The sequence below is a fragment of the Cyprinus carpio genome, chromosome B23 (genome assembly GCF_018340385.1).
Source record: "Cyprinus carpio isolate SPL01 chromosome B23, ASM1834038v1, whole genome shotgun sequence".
NCBI classification, from domain to species: Eukaryota; Metazoa; Chordata; class Actinopteri; order Cypriniformes; family Cyprinidae; genus Cyprinus; species Cyprinus carpio.
Window position 1 is genome coordinate 14,934,753 of NC_056619.1, and position 15,913 is coordinate 14,950,665.

Here is a 15,913-nt window from a genome sequence, read left to right on the forward strand (position 1 = left end):
TCACTATCTTGCTGTACTTCTCTACTTTCCACAGAGCGCTCCGAGACGGCTCACTGCAGGTTGGTAATGAGGCAGCTGTCACTGGGTCATCACCCTTGGCTGCCACACAGCTGGACACAGACGGCGCTCTCTGGTTGGGTAAGTCTTTGCACAATCGTAGCTCATTTACAAACCGACTACGTACACCTGCTCTGACACACCGAATATCAACAGTCCCCACTTAGCTTGTAATGTCTAATTGGATCTTCTCCCACAGCGAGTGCTTTTAAAGAGCTTACCCCAGTGACCCCTGAGCACCTCTCAAAAATATCCATGTTAAAACACAATATTGCCTTATTATGGTTAATTAATAATTCTATTATGAGTCTTTACTATAGGGTGTTTTAAAGAGTGTTTGCCTTCTCTTTCTCTTTTGACAAACCTATAAAGATTAAAAAGGAGGATTTATTCCATTTTAAGGGTGCAAAATCTTCTTATAATGTTGCAAAAAGTATTTCAGCACAGGCCAGCCAGTAGAACAGGTTCTGTGGATGCCCGGTGGCTAGAATACATTATCCTCAGACAGCCTGAACATCAAGAGCTCCCTCCGAAAATCCCTTCTTTCAAATGTCATTATTTATTTACTTATTCAGATGTAATTCACTTGAAATTAGCCCTGTCAGTCCTCCCGTCGCAAAGCATACAATCCGATTAAAGGGGAAATGCACGGGGAGGGGAAAAGAAGAGAGAAACGTGAGTGAATTGCAACAGGGGAGACATTTTTCGCCGTGCTCAAAGAGCAGGAGACGGAGCTGGGTTTTCAACAGTGTCAGATCCCCGAGGGAGGCGAGCGTAACTCTCACTCGGAAAGCTGTCAGGGAACGTCCCCAGAGCCTGGCCTCCCAAAAACACTGTTTGATCTTCTCACCTGTTCCTGAGTGTTGTGTCTCTATCTTTCTTCATTCTGACACCCCCACGTTACACCTTCAGAGTCTCAGGCGTGATTAAGTTTTTAACAGTCTTCTACACAGGTTTTCCATAAGCCACAGACTTTTCATCGGCCTTTAATAATATATAGTGCTGTAGCTTGCCTGAGTGCCGGGTAATATCTCAGGTTACACAAAGATGTGTGTTTATACTATGGGTCAGTGACATACAGTACTGTAGAGTGTCCATGGTTTAAAAAAAAGTTTTTTTTCAAATACAAATGGTTATAATTGTACAGTTTTGTGATATCTTGCTATCAACAAGTTAAGTTATTAAGACTTGTTATCTTTTTATTCATGTTTCATGAAGTTTTAAGAAATATATATACAAATATTATAAATAAAGTACTTTTTTGATATCAGGATAGTTTTAGTTTTTGACCTTGTTTCCTCCAAAAATATTAAAATCAAATGATAATAAATTCAGAAATGAAAATCGTGCTTATAATAAAAGAAATGTATTTATGGGGGAAAAAAAGATCATCATCATCTCATATGCAATGTGATAGCATGCATTTCGTTTCCTCCAAAAATATTAAAATAAAATGATAATAAATTCAGAAATGAAAATCGTGCTTATAATGCTTGAATCAGTTGAAATGGTTTAAGTCTGTCTATTGTGTGAACATGAAGTGCTGTGCAGTATATCATGTACACTTGATCTGATCTTGTCCATTCCTCTTGTCTTCAGGGGGTCTGGAGGAGCTGTCCGTTACTCGCAGGTTGCCCAAGGCTTACAGCACAGGCTTTGTCGGCTGCGTGAAAGACGTGATAGTCGACGGGGTGGAACTACATCTGGTTGAGGACGCCTTAAACAGTCCCAAAATTTTACACTGTTCTGCCAAATAGTCTGGCACCACGTTCCTCCCAACACCATGTCTACTGCTGTAATTATTTTTCTATTTTTTGTATACTTTCCTTTGCCTTTTATATTGGAAAAATTACATTGTTTTAATTATAATTTAGTTTTTTGGTTTGTTTGTTTTTCTCCCCATCACTGCATCCAACAATAATCAAGTCACCAGTCAGCGAACATGGTGTCACAAGACGAGCAAAAAGTCGTATTACAAACAACATGTACTTGCTCATTACTTGAACAGTGGCAGATGAGGCTGGTGCTGTTTGTGCCATCTGAATTGCCTTCTCTCGGTGCCATAGCTTGCTGTCCAGCATTCACTATACATTCCTCTGAGCTGTTGCTGTGGTCCATTACTGTTTAAAAAGGTCTAAAACATGACTTTCCGCTTTGTCGACGTGACAGCAACTGTTAAAAACACTGAGCAAGACCATGTACGATATTCCTCATTTATGATACCACTAACAAGGACGAAAGCTCGAAACTTGGAGAACTGATAGTAGCTGACATAACATTTAGCGTTCCTCAAAATTCACCATTTTTTTTTTTTTCAGTGCAAACATCATTGACCTGTGAGATGTAATAAATAGTAACGAAATACATGAGACTGTGAATTTTGAAGATGCTATTTTTTGTTGCAATCATTCGTCTCATGTGTTGTGCATATCTAAAGAGCAATTATAAATATACTATATGACCACTTGTTGCATGCATCTTTTTAAGTGTTGCGTTGATTTTGCCTTGGTTTTCTTGATCTTCAACATTCCATTTAGGGCAGAAATGTAGCTGACTACATTGCAATCTTGACATCTAATCATTCAAGTTGGGAGATATTGAAATTTTTTATATATATATAGATCTGCTATTTGTCAATCTGGACTTCTTGTGTGTGTGCGTGTTGGATAAAAATGGTTGTTGCAACAACTCAACATTGGGAGGCGCTGTAACACAGGAAGAGATGAGAGACTCAAAACACATCAGGTGGACAAAAACAGCATTTACATTCTTGGCATGTTCCGTCATCGAACAAAAATCATGTATTCACTGCATTTTTTATTTTTTTTTCCTATCGTATATCAAATGAAATTGTCGCTTTAAAATGCTGCCAGCACTTGCTATAAAAAAAGGGATGATGTATGTAGACCCCTTGCATCCTATGACTGTGGCCCCCATAAGAGCTGTTTATGTTCAACGGTAACCAGTGAAAATAGTAATGCATGGGTTTGTCAAGTCAAAATGGTTTTTGTAACCTGTTCCAAGATGAATGCAATGCTGTGGTGCTGTTCCGGTGTAAGAAATATGAGTTTGATACTAGATGCTTTGCAATATTCCACTCCCAAAATGCCTGCCTGTTCAGGGTAAAGTATCATCATATCTTTTTTTTTTTTTTTTTTTTTTTAACAAACCCTGGAACATGCAAGAACATAATCGTCATCATGTGATTTTTCAAGTGTAAATTTGTTACTGAGGTTTTGTTTTAGTATTATACACTGGAAGCGAATCTGACTTGTCTACACATGGCATGTCCTGAACGCACGGTGGGATCCGGCGAAAATCCGTCATTTATGTGTCTAAGGTTTAATAGGCCCTCCAGACCGAGACCAGGAGCCCTTCGTTACTGCATGAGCTGTATGGACCATCCGCTCTTTTTAGTATAGCGCCCTCACCTTCACTTTTCCAGCGGACTGGATTTTTGATCTCTTTTATATTAATGGGAGTTATTTTTTGACATCGTCCTCCAGTAGCTTTGCTCTCAAGGGACGAGGCTCATGGTGAGAACAGCCATGGAAATCTGCTGTGTGAATGGAAACTGAGAAATGCCTTAAAGTCATTCACCGTTCATGGGTGACAAAAGTTCATGTCCATATTGTTCTGTGCTCTCACCTTAGCCAGTATATCAGCCTCATTTCCATCATGTAAATTAATTCATAAATGTTAATAATTATATTAATAATGCTTATGAGAATTTCCAGAAGGCCTCGATAATAGTGGTTCTGGACTCTACAAAAATACTATTTACTGTACAAATACTATTTTCAGTATCTTATTTATGTCTTAAAAGGATTCTCAGTCTGGCATTTGTAAACCAGTGTTTTGATTGAACTAGATCTGATGGGCAGTGCACAGAATGAGAGGCATGATGTTACCATTACTAACTTTATTACTTGTGTCTTGTGTTCCAACCACCATAAAATAAAATGTAATACTGACCTGACTTTCTGTAATATTTACTCCTGAAAATGTCTGTGAATAAATCCCTCCAGTTCCCAAATGGTCTAATCCAGAGTCTCTCTAGTGTTATATTATATTACAAAATTTTGGGATTGGTAAAATGGTAACTACTTTCTATTTTAATACATTTTCAATTGAAATGTATTCCTGTGGTGACAAAATTGCTTTACTGTGTATTTTTATCCATTTAAGGCATCCTTGCTGAATAAAAGTATTTATTTAACTATATATATATACATATGTATATATAGTTACATATATAACTATATGTGTGTATAGTTAAATATATATATATTGAATGCAAAGCCTTTTATGTCAGCAACATATGGAATGTTTCTGAAGTGTTGCACCCTCTTAAAAGTACTTTAGATTTTGCTATCTTTACTATATATTGTTATAATATCGAAGTGTCCTGAAATAACACTAAATAAGAATATTTTATTGTGTTCTTACAGTAAAGTCTTAATTTATAAGACAGAGAGTGTATTATTCAGTTATGTAACAGTCATTCTCTTAAGGGGATATAAAATGTCATCAGACATGACAAGCTCGGGGTTGCCTGGAGATGTTAGAGAAACCGATCTTGTCAAAGAACTCTGGCGCTAGGGTTAAAAATGGTAACTGGAAAAAATCCATTGGATTTCTCTGAATAGGAGAAAGCATATGAATGATCCATGCTAGACGAGCAGAGGGTTCCTTCAGCACACATGCTCACAGCAGTGCAATAAAGAGGCTTTTACTGCATGTAACAAGGCTTCAGCTGTCTGGCTACATCAGGGGATCTGTGGCTCCCATTGTTCCTCCTCATGGGGTTTTAGTTTGGACTGAAGAGTCCTCGGGCTGTAAGGTCAAGGGGTGTCTTGGAACAGAGCTTGTCTGCAGCACTGGCTCTTCCTTTAGTGAATGATTTCCTTAAAGGAAAATTCACACAAAAATGAAAATAGTTCCAAACTAAGTTAACCACGTAAATTTTAACAGCATAATCATCATCGACGTCTCATTTTGTTACTAAATGCATCCTAGTTTTGAATGAATCGTTAAGTGATTGAATCAATGACTCACTCATGAATACAGTCACTTGTTTCATTCAAGTGTTTTTGAATGAATCAGCTGAGAAATTGATTCAATAAATATATAGTGTAATTATATAGATAGATATAGATATAGATATATAGATATATACATATATATAGATATTATGAAAGTCCATTTTCACCAAAAAAAATAAATAAATAAAAAAGCTTTGGTAAATCATTGTAGTTCATTGTAGTTTTTGTTAATATTTCGAATTATATATTTTTCATTTTATATTTCTATTTTCATTTTATTGCAGATATCTGTTTTATGTCTATGTACTTTTATTAAGTTATAGATTTCATTTATTTAGTAAGTTTTGTATTTTGTTATTTCAGTTAATGTTTATTTTATATTACAGTACTGAAAAAAAATATTTTAGTTAATTTATCATAACTCTGATACTAAATATGATAAAAAGTCAAAATACCAAGTCATAATTTTGATATACTGAGTGATAATTATGAGAGTAAAAGTTACAATTCTGACATAATATATCACATGACTTAAAAAGTTGAAATCATGAGATGAGGATCCATAATTATGACATAACATATTTTAGAATTAATTTGACCTTTTATGTAATATCTCATAATTACAATTCACCAAAGCATACTTTTTACTTATGTGGGAAACGTAATATATAATATATAATACATTATGAATATTGTAGTGTTATTGATGCTTCCCAGTAGGCCTTGGATGAAATGTATGAAAACAGTCACACACTGTCCTCGAGTATGAAATTACAGAGACTTTGTTTGCATTGGCTCTGACACTGCATAGAGAACGCCGGTCAGACTCTCTGTTTAGAGAGAGAAATCCATAGATAAAGCCCTGCATTTCAGAAAATTACATAACCACGTCCCTGGCAGATTAATCTTCCTTAGGGCCAGTGACATCATGGCAGCCATGGCACTGCTGCGGTGCCCACAGCTGCCACCTTCAAATCACCCCCAATGCAAATGGGGTCAGGCCCAAATGGAAACTGCTGAAATGAAAGCAGAGTCAACATTGCTGTTGTGTATCTTCTATCTCCTAACAAATATAGCAGCATTACAGCTAACAGAGTAATAATAAACATGCCTGGAAATGAAATAAAGGTGATAATTACAAGGAAGGAGCTGCTTAAATAAGACTGGAGGAAAATAAGTCAATGTATAGTATACTATGTACATCACTTCATCATTTATGGGCCTCTCAGAGGTGTTTATCTCTAAATGTCTGACTGCTGCCAGAGAAGAATTCAGGTGCCAATAGGTGCTAAAATATCCCTCACATAAGATCACATTATAATATTTCATATGCAATATTCATATGTAACATTCTTAGTTTTCATATATTTGGTTTTAGTTATTTTAGTACTTACAATAAGCGAAAATAATATTTTTGCCCTGACTATCTGAAATCCAGTTTTTATAGTTTATTTTATGTTACAGTTAATATTTATATTACAGTAATGATTTTTGTTGTTGTTGTTTTAATTAATGATAATAACTTTGTCATATACAGAGTCATAATTATGAGAGTAAAAAGTATGACATGCTACATCACATGACTTGAAAGATGAAAATTATATCTGACAAAAATAACATTGGCTTGACTTTTTAGGTCATAACTCACAGTTATGATTTACCAATGAATTTCTTGTGTAGCAGAAATTGGCTTCCATTATATAATACATTGTTTTGTCAAGTGACCTACAAATTTTGATAAAGATTTTTTCTGGACTGTAATTTTTAATGCTTAATGCATATCTGCTAATTTGTTATTTTAATGTACATTTTGTTAATATTTAAGGGCGCCATTTACCAACGTTTTACTTAAAGTAACAAAACTCCAGTTTTGGTTTCATGGAGTCAACATATAGGCCTAGACCAAAGATAGTTGATTATGATCTCACCTTTGTAGCTCGGTTATAAATGGTTAAACTAACGGTGTTACAGCCCAAAACGTCCGGTCTTTATATACTGAGAAAATAAAGTCGTTGTGTCGACTTCTGGCTGTTAATCCTGTCTAATGTTCCTGGGAAATGGTACGAGCTTTATAATAACGGACTCGTTTTGAACCGGCTGGATAAAGTTTTTTCCAGTCATTGTGAGCGGTGTGTCAGTGAGAGGCGGAGAGCTGGGCGCTGTGTGACGCCCCTCGCTCGCGCTCAGCTCTGCAGCGGTGACTCGGCGAAGGCAGAATCGTTTTATTACTCTTTCCCCCTCAGTCAGCTCATACACTTTTGACATCTGACAGCTCCCAGGACGGCCATGACGTCTCGAAGGTAAGCTGAAGGCTACATTAAAACTGCAAGAGCGGGTGCTGAGGGTTACTGTTACTGTATGAATGAATCGAGCACGACACGCAGCTCAATGAGTCGGTCTTTACTTCAGGAGGATCCTGATCCTGTCTGGCCCATTATACTGTTCGTTTCGTTCAGCGATTTTATACCATAGACTATTTAGGAATAGTTTGTCTCTTTTTTTCTTTCTTTGATTTCAGGAGCATGTAGATTGTAGCCTGTCTCGCTCTCACTACCGGATGTTGAATATGATTAATCAGCGTAAAGTCACTGAAACAGTTCTCCTTCTATAATGCAGTATTTAAACTGTTCTTCATTAGTTTATTGAGGCGGTTTATTAGAATACTTATGGTCATTACCTCCTACTGTATTTACCACGCCGTTGCTAAAATGATAACTTAAAACATTAAAGACAGAGAAGTTAGATTGAAAAATAGAGAAATGTGCACACAAGCTCTAATATAGCCTATATGTAGGCTAAATGAAGCTGCAAAAATGTATTTAAAATTTCACATTTGATTTTTTTTCCCTTGGTTATGTTGTGACATGTTTCACACTATTCACACTTTATCCCGGGTTAGTCATTATTTATAGATTTCACACTGCATGTTTGAAACTAGGGGTTAACGTCCTTACTTGCACATGTATGAGGTCAGTAAAATTGATTGGACAAATACAGCAAGCAGCCTGTTTTAATAACTGTTTTTCTAATTTAATCTTCTAAAACACAACAAAACAACTGTGTCGACTACTGTACAATGCACATTAATATTTAGTAAGGTAAGACCAAGGCATTTTATAATTGTATGTTGAAGCAGAGCTTTAAAATTAGCCAGGGTTAGAAGTGAACAAGCCAGTCGGTGTCTAAAAGACATTAATGCAAGGATAAGTGTGGTGTGTCTTTTTTGTTTCTTAAAGTTGGACATTTGATTTGTATTTCATTCGGAGTGTCATATCTGCATAAACAGAGATCTAGAGATTCCCTGGGTTAATGCACCTACACAAAGAGCTGAAGCACACATCAGTTATTGTGAGAGTTTGCACAGGTGGCCTTGGGTAAATAACATACAGCATGGGAACTACACTCAGTGTTGCTTTAAGCTTGCACTATCTACTGTATGCACTAACCGTTAACACAATATTTTCAGGATTCAGTGCTGGTTATGTCTTTACCAGTAGCTTTCATTTGTCAGAGTAATAGTCTGTGATACTTTGGCCTTTACTGTGCCTCTACATCATCTGTTATATAAATAGTTCTGCTGCCAACAATTACCATTGACTATTATTAGCATCATTAGATTATCATTACTGATGTCATTCTTATCTCATTAAAGGAATAGTTCACTTTCGTCCTTTAATCTTCCAGACTTGTGTGACTGTTTCTTCAGTTGAGCACAGAAAGAGATGTTAGGGACTGTCAGCCTTAGAAAGCTCACTTTCATTGCATCTTTTTCCATAGAATGAAAGTGAATGTTGACTGAAACCATCATCTCCTTTTCTGTATGTTTCACTGAAGAAAAAAGTCGTACAGGTTTAGAAGAAAATGAGGGTGAGTAAATTTTGACATGTCCCTTTAACTGGTGTGAAAACTGATCTAACTTAACAGTATATAACAGAGGACGATCTATCTAATATGCAAAGGGTGCAGGGGCCTATACTGTAGATTTAGCAGATTTGCAGTTATCTGTGCTATACAAACAGGAAACTGAAAGATTATTTAAATATAGGATTTACATATATTACGCATACAAATGTTTTATTGTCCACAAGAGGTTTTGCACAGAGGAGGCTAACAAAGTTACTTAGCTTAGTGTTCATGCATATTTAACACATTGCCGTAAAGAACATTTATACTGCTCCTAGTTCTGGGAAGTCCAAAAGAGATTTATTTTTATTATCCTTATGTAATGTGGAATCATTTTTCTTGGTCACTTATCCCACCTGCTACTAATTTTTTATTTTTTTTAATTTGGAATTATTGTTATTTCTATCTCTCTAAATCATAAAGCATCTTTTGTGTGCATGTGAGTAAGCGTGTACAGGAAAGAGGAAAAAGGAAGAGATGGCTCATTGCGTGGTTATTTTTGTGGGGTCATGAAAATATGGGGTCATGAATATTTTGGTTGTAAAGTAGTCGCCTGTTGTCAAAATTTCCACAATAAGTTCTCTTTCTTTCTTTCTTTCTTTCTTTCTTTCTTTCTTTCTTTCTTTCTTTCTTTCTAAAGCACATTTAAAAAACGAGTTGACCAAAGTGCTATTCTTAAAATTACCTTAAGGGCATTAAAAGACAAATAAATTAAACAAATTTGCAAACAGTGCTATAAAACACTAAGTTTGAGATTTACTTATGTTTTCTCTCTATTTACATCCATACTAATGTTCAAAGGTTTGGTGTCAGTAAGATGTTTTCTCTTATGCCAAGATACAGTAAAGACATTAACATTGTGAAATGGTATTTCAATTTAAAATAACAGTTTTCTGTTTTCATATACAGTATTTTAAAATGTAATTTATTCCTGTGATGCAATACTGAATTTTCAGCAGCTCTTACCCCAGTTTCAGTGTCACATGATCCTACAGAAATCATTCTAGTAATATGCTGATATGCTGCTCAAGAAACATCTTATCATTATCAATGTTAAAAACAGTTGTGATGCTTACTGTATATTTGTTGCAACTGTGATACTTTTTCCCCAAGATTCTTTGATGAATAGAAATTTGTTTGAACAGCATCTATTTGAAATAGAAACTGTATCATTTTATTGCATCCTTGCTAAATAAATGTATTAATTTCTTTCAGCAAAACAGTATGTCAGAATGTCTGAGAGTTTGACTTGTTTGTCTGAAAGCAGAAGGGACAGGATCGATAGTACAGTACTCAAAATTCACAAACAGAAAAAACTGCCTTCAGTGTGGTGAAATGAAATGAGATGAGAATTCCCAAAATTTCCAGAAATTCTATCAGTTGTGACCAAAGGTTTCCTAAGAATTTTTTTTTTTTTTTTATCACAGTCATCCATCATTGTAGTTTAAATTTTCCTTGTGCTATTGACATTTATGTTCAAATTAAAATGAAAAGTGTGATATTTGCATAATTTGTGGGTATTTTACATCATGGATGGCTTGATGATTATCATTTATCATTTTATAAATAAACCCTTAAAATCAGGGCAGCAGACTCACAGCATGACTCTAAACCCAAAGTATTTATTATTAAAGGAATTATGTCACATCAAATGAAGCGTAGATTATACAGATTAATGTCTGCATAATCATGATATAGTTAATAGAGACGGTGCGTTGAAGTATACAGATGTTGTGCATTTCATTGTTCATATCATAAATCATCACCTTTTTTATTTTTCTCCTAGACTCTCCTTTTAGGACGCAAAGCCAGGTCTTGATCCCAATCCAGGAGGCTATTTCTGTTGGAAGGGTTGTTATCAGCTGTCGAGAATTTGAATATGATCGTTGACGTTAGATTTTGTTTCACATGTCCTTGGGCTGTCTAACCCAGGGTGAGTTCAAAAATGGCAACATATTTCTCCCCCAAGGGGGGAGAGAGGCTGCTACCGCGTCTAGCCTTGAATGTACCATTCTAGTTATGTGAACTGAATTGATTTGACCTTACATGTATGTGCTTGGGGACTTGGGGTTGGGGGTTAATAAATTAACTCACACTTTCAGATTTGCTGGCATAATGTCCCGTAGCTATAACTGGGCGGGCAGCATCCATACCCATATATATATATACATATGACGGGTCTGCAGGGACCCATCTGCTGTCAAACGATTAATAGCAATCAATCGCATCCAAAATAAAATATTTTTGTTTACATAAAGTATGTATATGTTGTGTATTTATTATTATATCTAAATACACACACATACAGTATATATATTGAAAATATTTACATGTATATACATTTATATATTTATATTCTTAGATTTTATATTACACATAAATATATTTTATATATAATTTTTTTTTTTAAATATATACATGCATGTGTTTGTTTTTATATATACTGTAGATAATAAATATACACTGTATTCACACATTATATTTTTTATGTAGTATATATGTGTATATATTTTTTTTATATATATATAGATTTTCTGTGGCGTAATGTCCCATAACTGACTGGGTGGCACCCATATACCCATATCAGACACTATGTATACTCTACACACTACTTGTCAAAAAAAAATAAACTAATTTTAAATATTTTCTCTTATGCTTACTATTGCTACATTTATTTGATAAAAAAGTACAGTAAAAACAGTAATATTGTGAAGTATTACAAATGTTTCCCATGTTAAAATATTTTCAAATGAAATTTATTCATGTGATGACAAAGCTACAGTTTCATCAACTGTTATTACAGCATTCAGGGTCACATGATCCTTCAGATATCATTTTCAAATTCAATGATCAATTATTATCAGTTGTAAGAATTTAATAAAAAAAAAAGTAGCAAGGATACATTAAACTGAACAAAAGTGACAATAAAGATATTTATAATGTTTTAAATAAAATAAAAACAAAATATTTTTTTGTTTGTTGTAAAAAACAAATCCTGAAAAAATGACCAGAATTATATAAAATCATTCAATAAAATTAAGCTAATGAACAGATGAAGTAAAATGAGACAAACTGCAAGACCGTGTGTGTTTAAACTGACTCACCATGTCACCGCTAGACTGACATGTGGCAGCACAATCAGCTTTTCTAAAAATATCAGTAACGGTACCAAAATCCAGCCACAGGGACCCGTCTGCCCCCAATATAGAAGCGAGAGGGTCTTTGAAGCTGAGTTGGGGGTACTATGTATATCACTTTTTGTCACCGAGCCTGCTTCTTTGAATAGCCAACTGTGTTGAACTTGAGACATTATGTAAGAGGGAAGAGGCAACTCGTGTGTTTCCCCTGTCAGAACACTGCTGCAGCACTTTCCGCCTGACATCACTCACTCTCTCTCTCTGGCCCTCACTGTACAACCCATTTGTGCCCCCGAGTTATCATAAGCAAGAGAGTCTCTGGTGTCACTCAACATTATGTGTCAATATGGATGTGACAACAGAGGATTGTGTGGCCATTCCTGTTTTAGATAGTTTAAATCTTATTTGTATGTTGGTTTTATTATTACTAAAATTGTTATATTATTATTTTAATTTATTTTATTTTATTTATTTATATATATCAGGCTGCAAGCTTGACAATGGCTGTTAATTATTAAACCAGGGGAGAAAGTCATGCATTTATCAAAGAGGAAACTAAAAGAGCAGAAGTACTCTTCCTTTGCATTTATTAATCCGACTATTATAACACTAATGGCCTTTGATTACATTTATTGTGTCCTTATGAGATTTTATAAGGTTTAAAGGGAAGTTACAGGGCAATATTACTTCCACGATGAAGCATTACAGAGAGCTGATAAGAATTAAAGCTGAAGCATACCATTTTTTGACCTTAAAATACTTTGTGCCCTAGTTTAAGATGTGGAGATGGCCAGAAGTGAGGCATTTGTACAGTAGGTTAATTCCTTGAAAGTCTAAACACTGACTCTTTGGCAGAAAACACTGGTGTTTTTTTGAGCTTCCTGGCATAGCAACATTGGCTCAAACAGTGATGTATATTTGGAGCGCTTGAACTGTCTGTTTGTCCAACCAACGGCAGATGGCAGGGAAACCTGTCAATATTATGTTTTGCAATTATGAAATGACACACTTCAGCTTTAACTAAAGCTTAGGGTTTAAACTCTAAACATGATATTGTGTCCAGCTCCGTTCTGGGTAAATTCCGGGTTTTTTCCTGGTGATCAGGTTTGTACTAATTCTCTCTGTCCCATAGTGACTCCTGCCAAAGTTTGTCTGTAATTAGAAAAGAGCTTTGTAAGCCTGAGCAGTACATTTTATTCACATGTATACTCTGTCTCTTTTAAAATCAAGTACTTCATTTCTTGGCAAGCATTTTTCACTTATGCAACCTACAGTAGCAGAGCATACCGTCTGCATTAGCTGGAAAGTGCACACTAAAAGTGCTTGAGCGGAGGCACAACCCATTCTTCAAACTTCCTTATTTAAAAAATAAGTCACTGTTGTTTTATAGTAGTATTATTTCATAATAAAAAGAAAAAAATATTATCTTTGTTTTGTTTACCAGTAAAAATATTGAACCATACTTAAAACATTATAACTTTACTTGAGAGTCAAAATTGTGGAAGTTGCTTGAATTAAGTTAATTTTTATTAGTCAATTGCTAATAAAATTAGCAAGAGCATAATTCTTGTTACATTTAGTTAGATGTATGCATAAAACAAGAAAAAAAGTTGTGACAATAGGTGAACTTAATTTCATACCATTTAGAAGTTTTTATTGTAAGATTTTTTTAGGGTTTTTTTTCTAAGAAACTGATTCTTTTTTCAAAAAGGACACATTCAATTGGTCAAAAATGCCAATATAGATATTTATAATGTTACAAAATCTAAATAAATGCTGTTCTTTAAGCTTTTTTCATCAAAGAATCTTCCATACTTTCCACGCTTCATTAAGCAGCACAACCATGTTCAGCTTATAATCATAATAATCATAATAATAATAATAATTAATGTTTCTGTCACAATGTGGTGCAGGAGAGAAGTACGTAAACGAGAAAGATGATGATGATATAAAGTCTTATAGGGAGAAGGCAGAAATACACGTACACATCGACGAGACCGGACCACCAAACACTGAACAGAATGCACATGGAGGGAAAACACAACATAATGAGGTGTGTGACATTACTACCCCTCCTGGAAGGTGCGACCTCGCACCATGGAACAACAGAGGGGGGGGACTGGGTGGGAGCCAAGGAGGAGGTTCCGGTGGTGGATGGACCCCTGGGAGGAGGACGACCAACAGAATCCAGGGAGGTGACGATGGAGGAAGGAGCCAGGAAGACGACAGGAGGGAGCAGGAGGAGGAGCCGACGAAGGGTGGAGCCATGGTGGAGGAAGGGCCAATGACTCCAGGGGACCGACCGACGGCGGTGGAGCAGGTGGAGGAGACCGAGGCGGAGACGGAGAGCCAATGAGCCAGGGCGACAGCGAGGATCCGGAGGGCCAAGGCAGAGCAGATGGCACTGGCAACCGAGGCGGAGGCGGGGATCCGAAAGGCCGCGGTGGAGCCGGAGTGACTAAGGATTGAGGTGGAGCCGGAGGTAAGGAGGAGTCTGACAGAGCCTGAGGGATGGAGGGATGAGGCGGAGCCAGAGGAGTGGAGTCCCGGGGTGGCAGATGATCAACAACAGACCAAGGCGGAGCCGGAGGGACAAGGGGGCCAGGCGGAGCTTGTGGACTGCCGGGCCATGACGGAGAGGAGGGAGCTAGGAGCCATGGTGGAGCCGACGGGTCAACGGGCTGAGGTGGAGTCCAGGCCTCGGAGACTGGAGACGGAGGTGAGGGAGACTCCGACCAAGGCGACCCTGGAGGATGGCAGTCCCGAAGGGCTCGCACCACACGTCGGTCGCAGTGGGCTCTGGCTCTCCATCAGCGGTGGGCTCTGGCTTAGGGCTCCGTGCAGCGGGGAGATGGTGGCCTGGGCTATGGGTCCAGAGTGGTGGTGGTGTCATCCGCGATGTCCACAGTCAGAGGTGATCCACAGGACACCAGCACCAACTCCACAAAAGTGGCAAAATTCCCCACCGGTTGTTCAGGCTGGTCTTGTAAAAAGTGCAGAGGTATTAGTCCAGGTAGTGGGTATGGTTGGCAATTTACACAAATAGTCTTGTATGATCCTCAAAGGAAAGGATCCTCTGCTCCATCAGGAGGAGGAAGATGGCAGGATCATCCATAACATAAAACAAAAACTGACAAAAAGGAAAAAACAAAACGCAGGGAAACACGCCACTTTACTTCTTCACGGTCCGGTCTTCTGTCATGGTGTGGTGCGGGAGAGAAGAACGTAAATGAGGAAGATGATGATACAAAGTCTTTAATAATCCACATAGGGGTAATCGATAGGGAGAAGGCAGAAACACACGTACACATCGAGAAGACTGGATTACCAAACACTGAACAGAATGCAACTTATAAGGGGAACGATAAAGAGGGTATTTGACAAGACACACCTGAACATAATGACACAATCAACATGAGACACAGAACACATGGAGGGAAAACACAACATAATGAGTCCAGGGGCGTGACAGTTTCGCAAAGACACCAAATTCCCTACAGTAAGCGATTTCTCAAGACTGGAGTAATTGCTGCTGAAATTTCAGCTTTGGCAACAGAGGGAAAATGTAAAAAAAAAATATATATATATATATATATATATATATATATATATATATATATATATACTGTATATATATATATATATATATATGAGTGTGTGTGTTTATATATATATATTCAAATACTGTAATTTGTAAACAAAATATTTAAAAAATATTTACTATATTTTTTGATCAAATAAATACAAACCTTGTGAGCATAAGAATCTTCT

At 36.6% G+C, this 15,913-nt stretch overlaps 1 protein-coding gene across 13 annotated transcripts in view; it reads left to right on the forward strand.

Moving 5' to 3' along the window:
* The window catches only part of LOC109045073 (agrin-like), a 243,045-nt gene extending 238,944 nt beyond the window's left edge, over positions 1 to 4,101 (forward strand). For all 13 annotated transcript variants that reach the window (XM_042751067.1, XM_042751065.1, XM_042751070.1 and 10 more), the window contains 2 exons: positions 35 to 138; positions 1,657 to 4,101. In XM_042751067.1, coding sequence (XP_042607001.1) covers positions 35 to 138; positions 1,657 to 1,814 — 262 coding nt within the window. In that variant the 3' untranslated portion in view covers positions 1,815 to 4,101. The remainder of the gene's footprint in view (positions 1 to 34; positions 139 to 1,656) is intronic.
* The last annotated feature ends 11,812 nt before the right edge of the window (positions 4,102 to 15,913 follow it).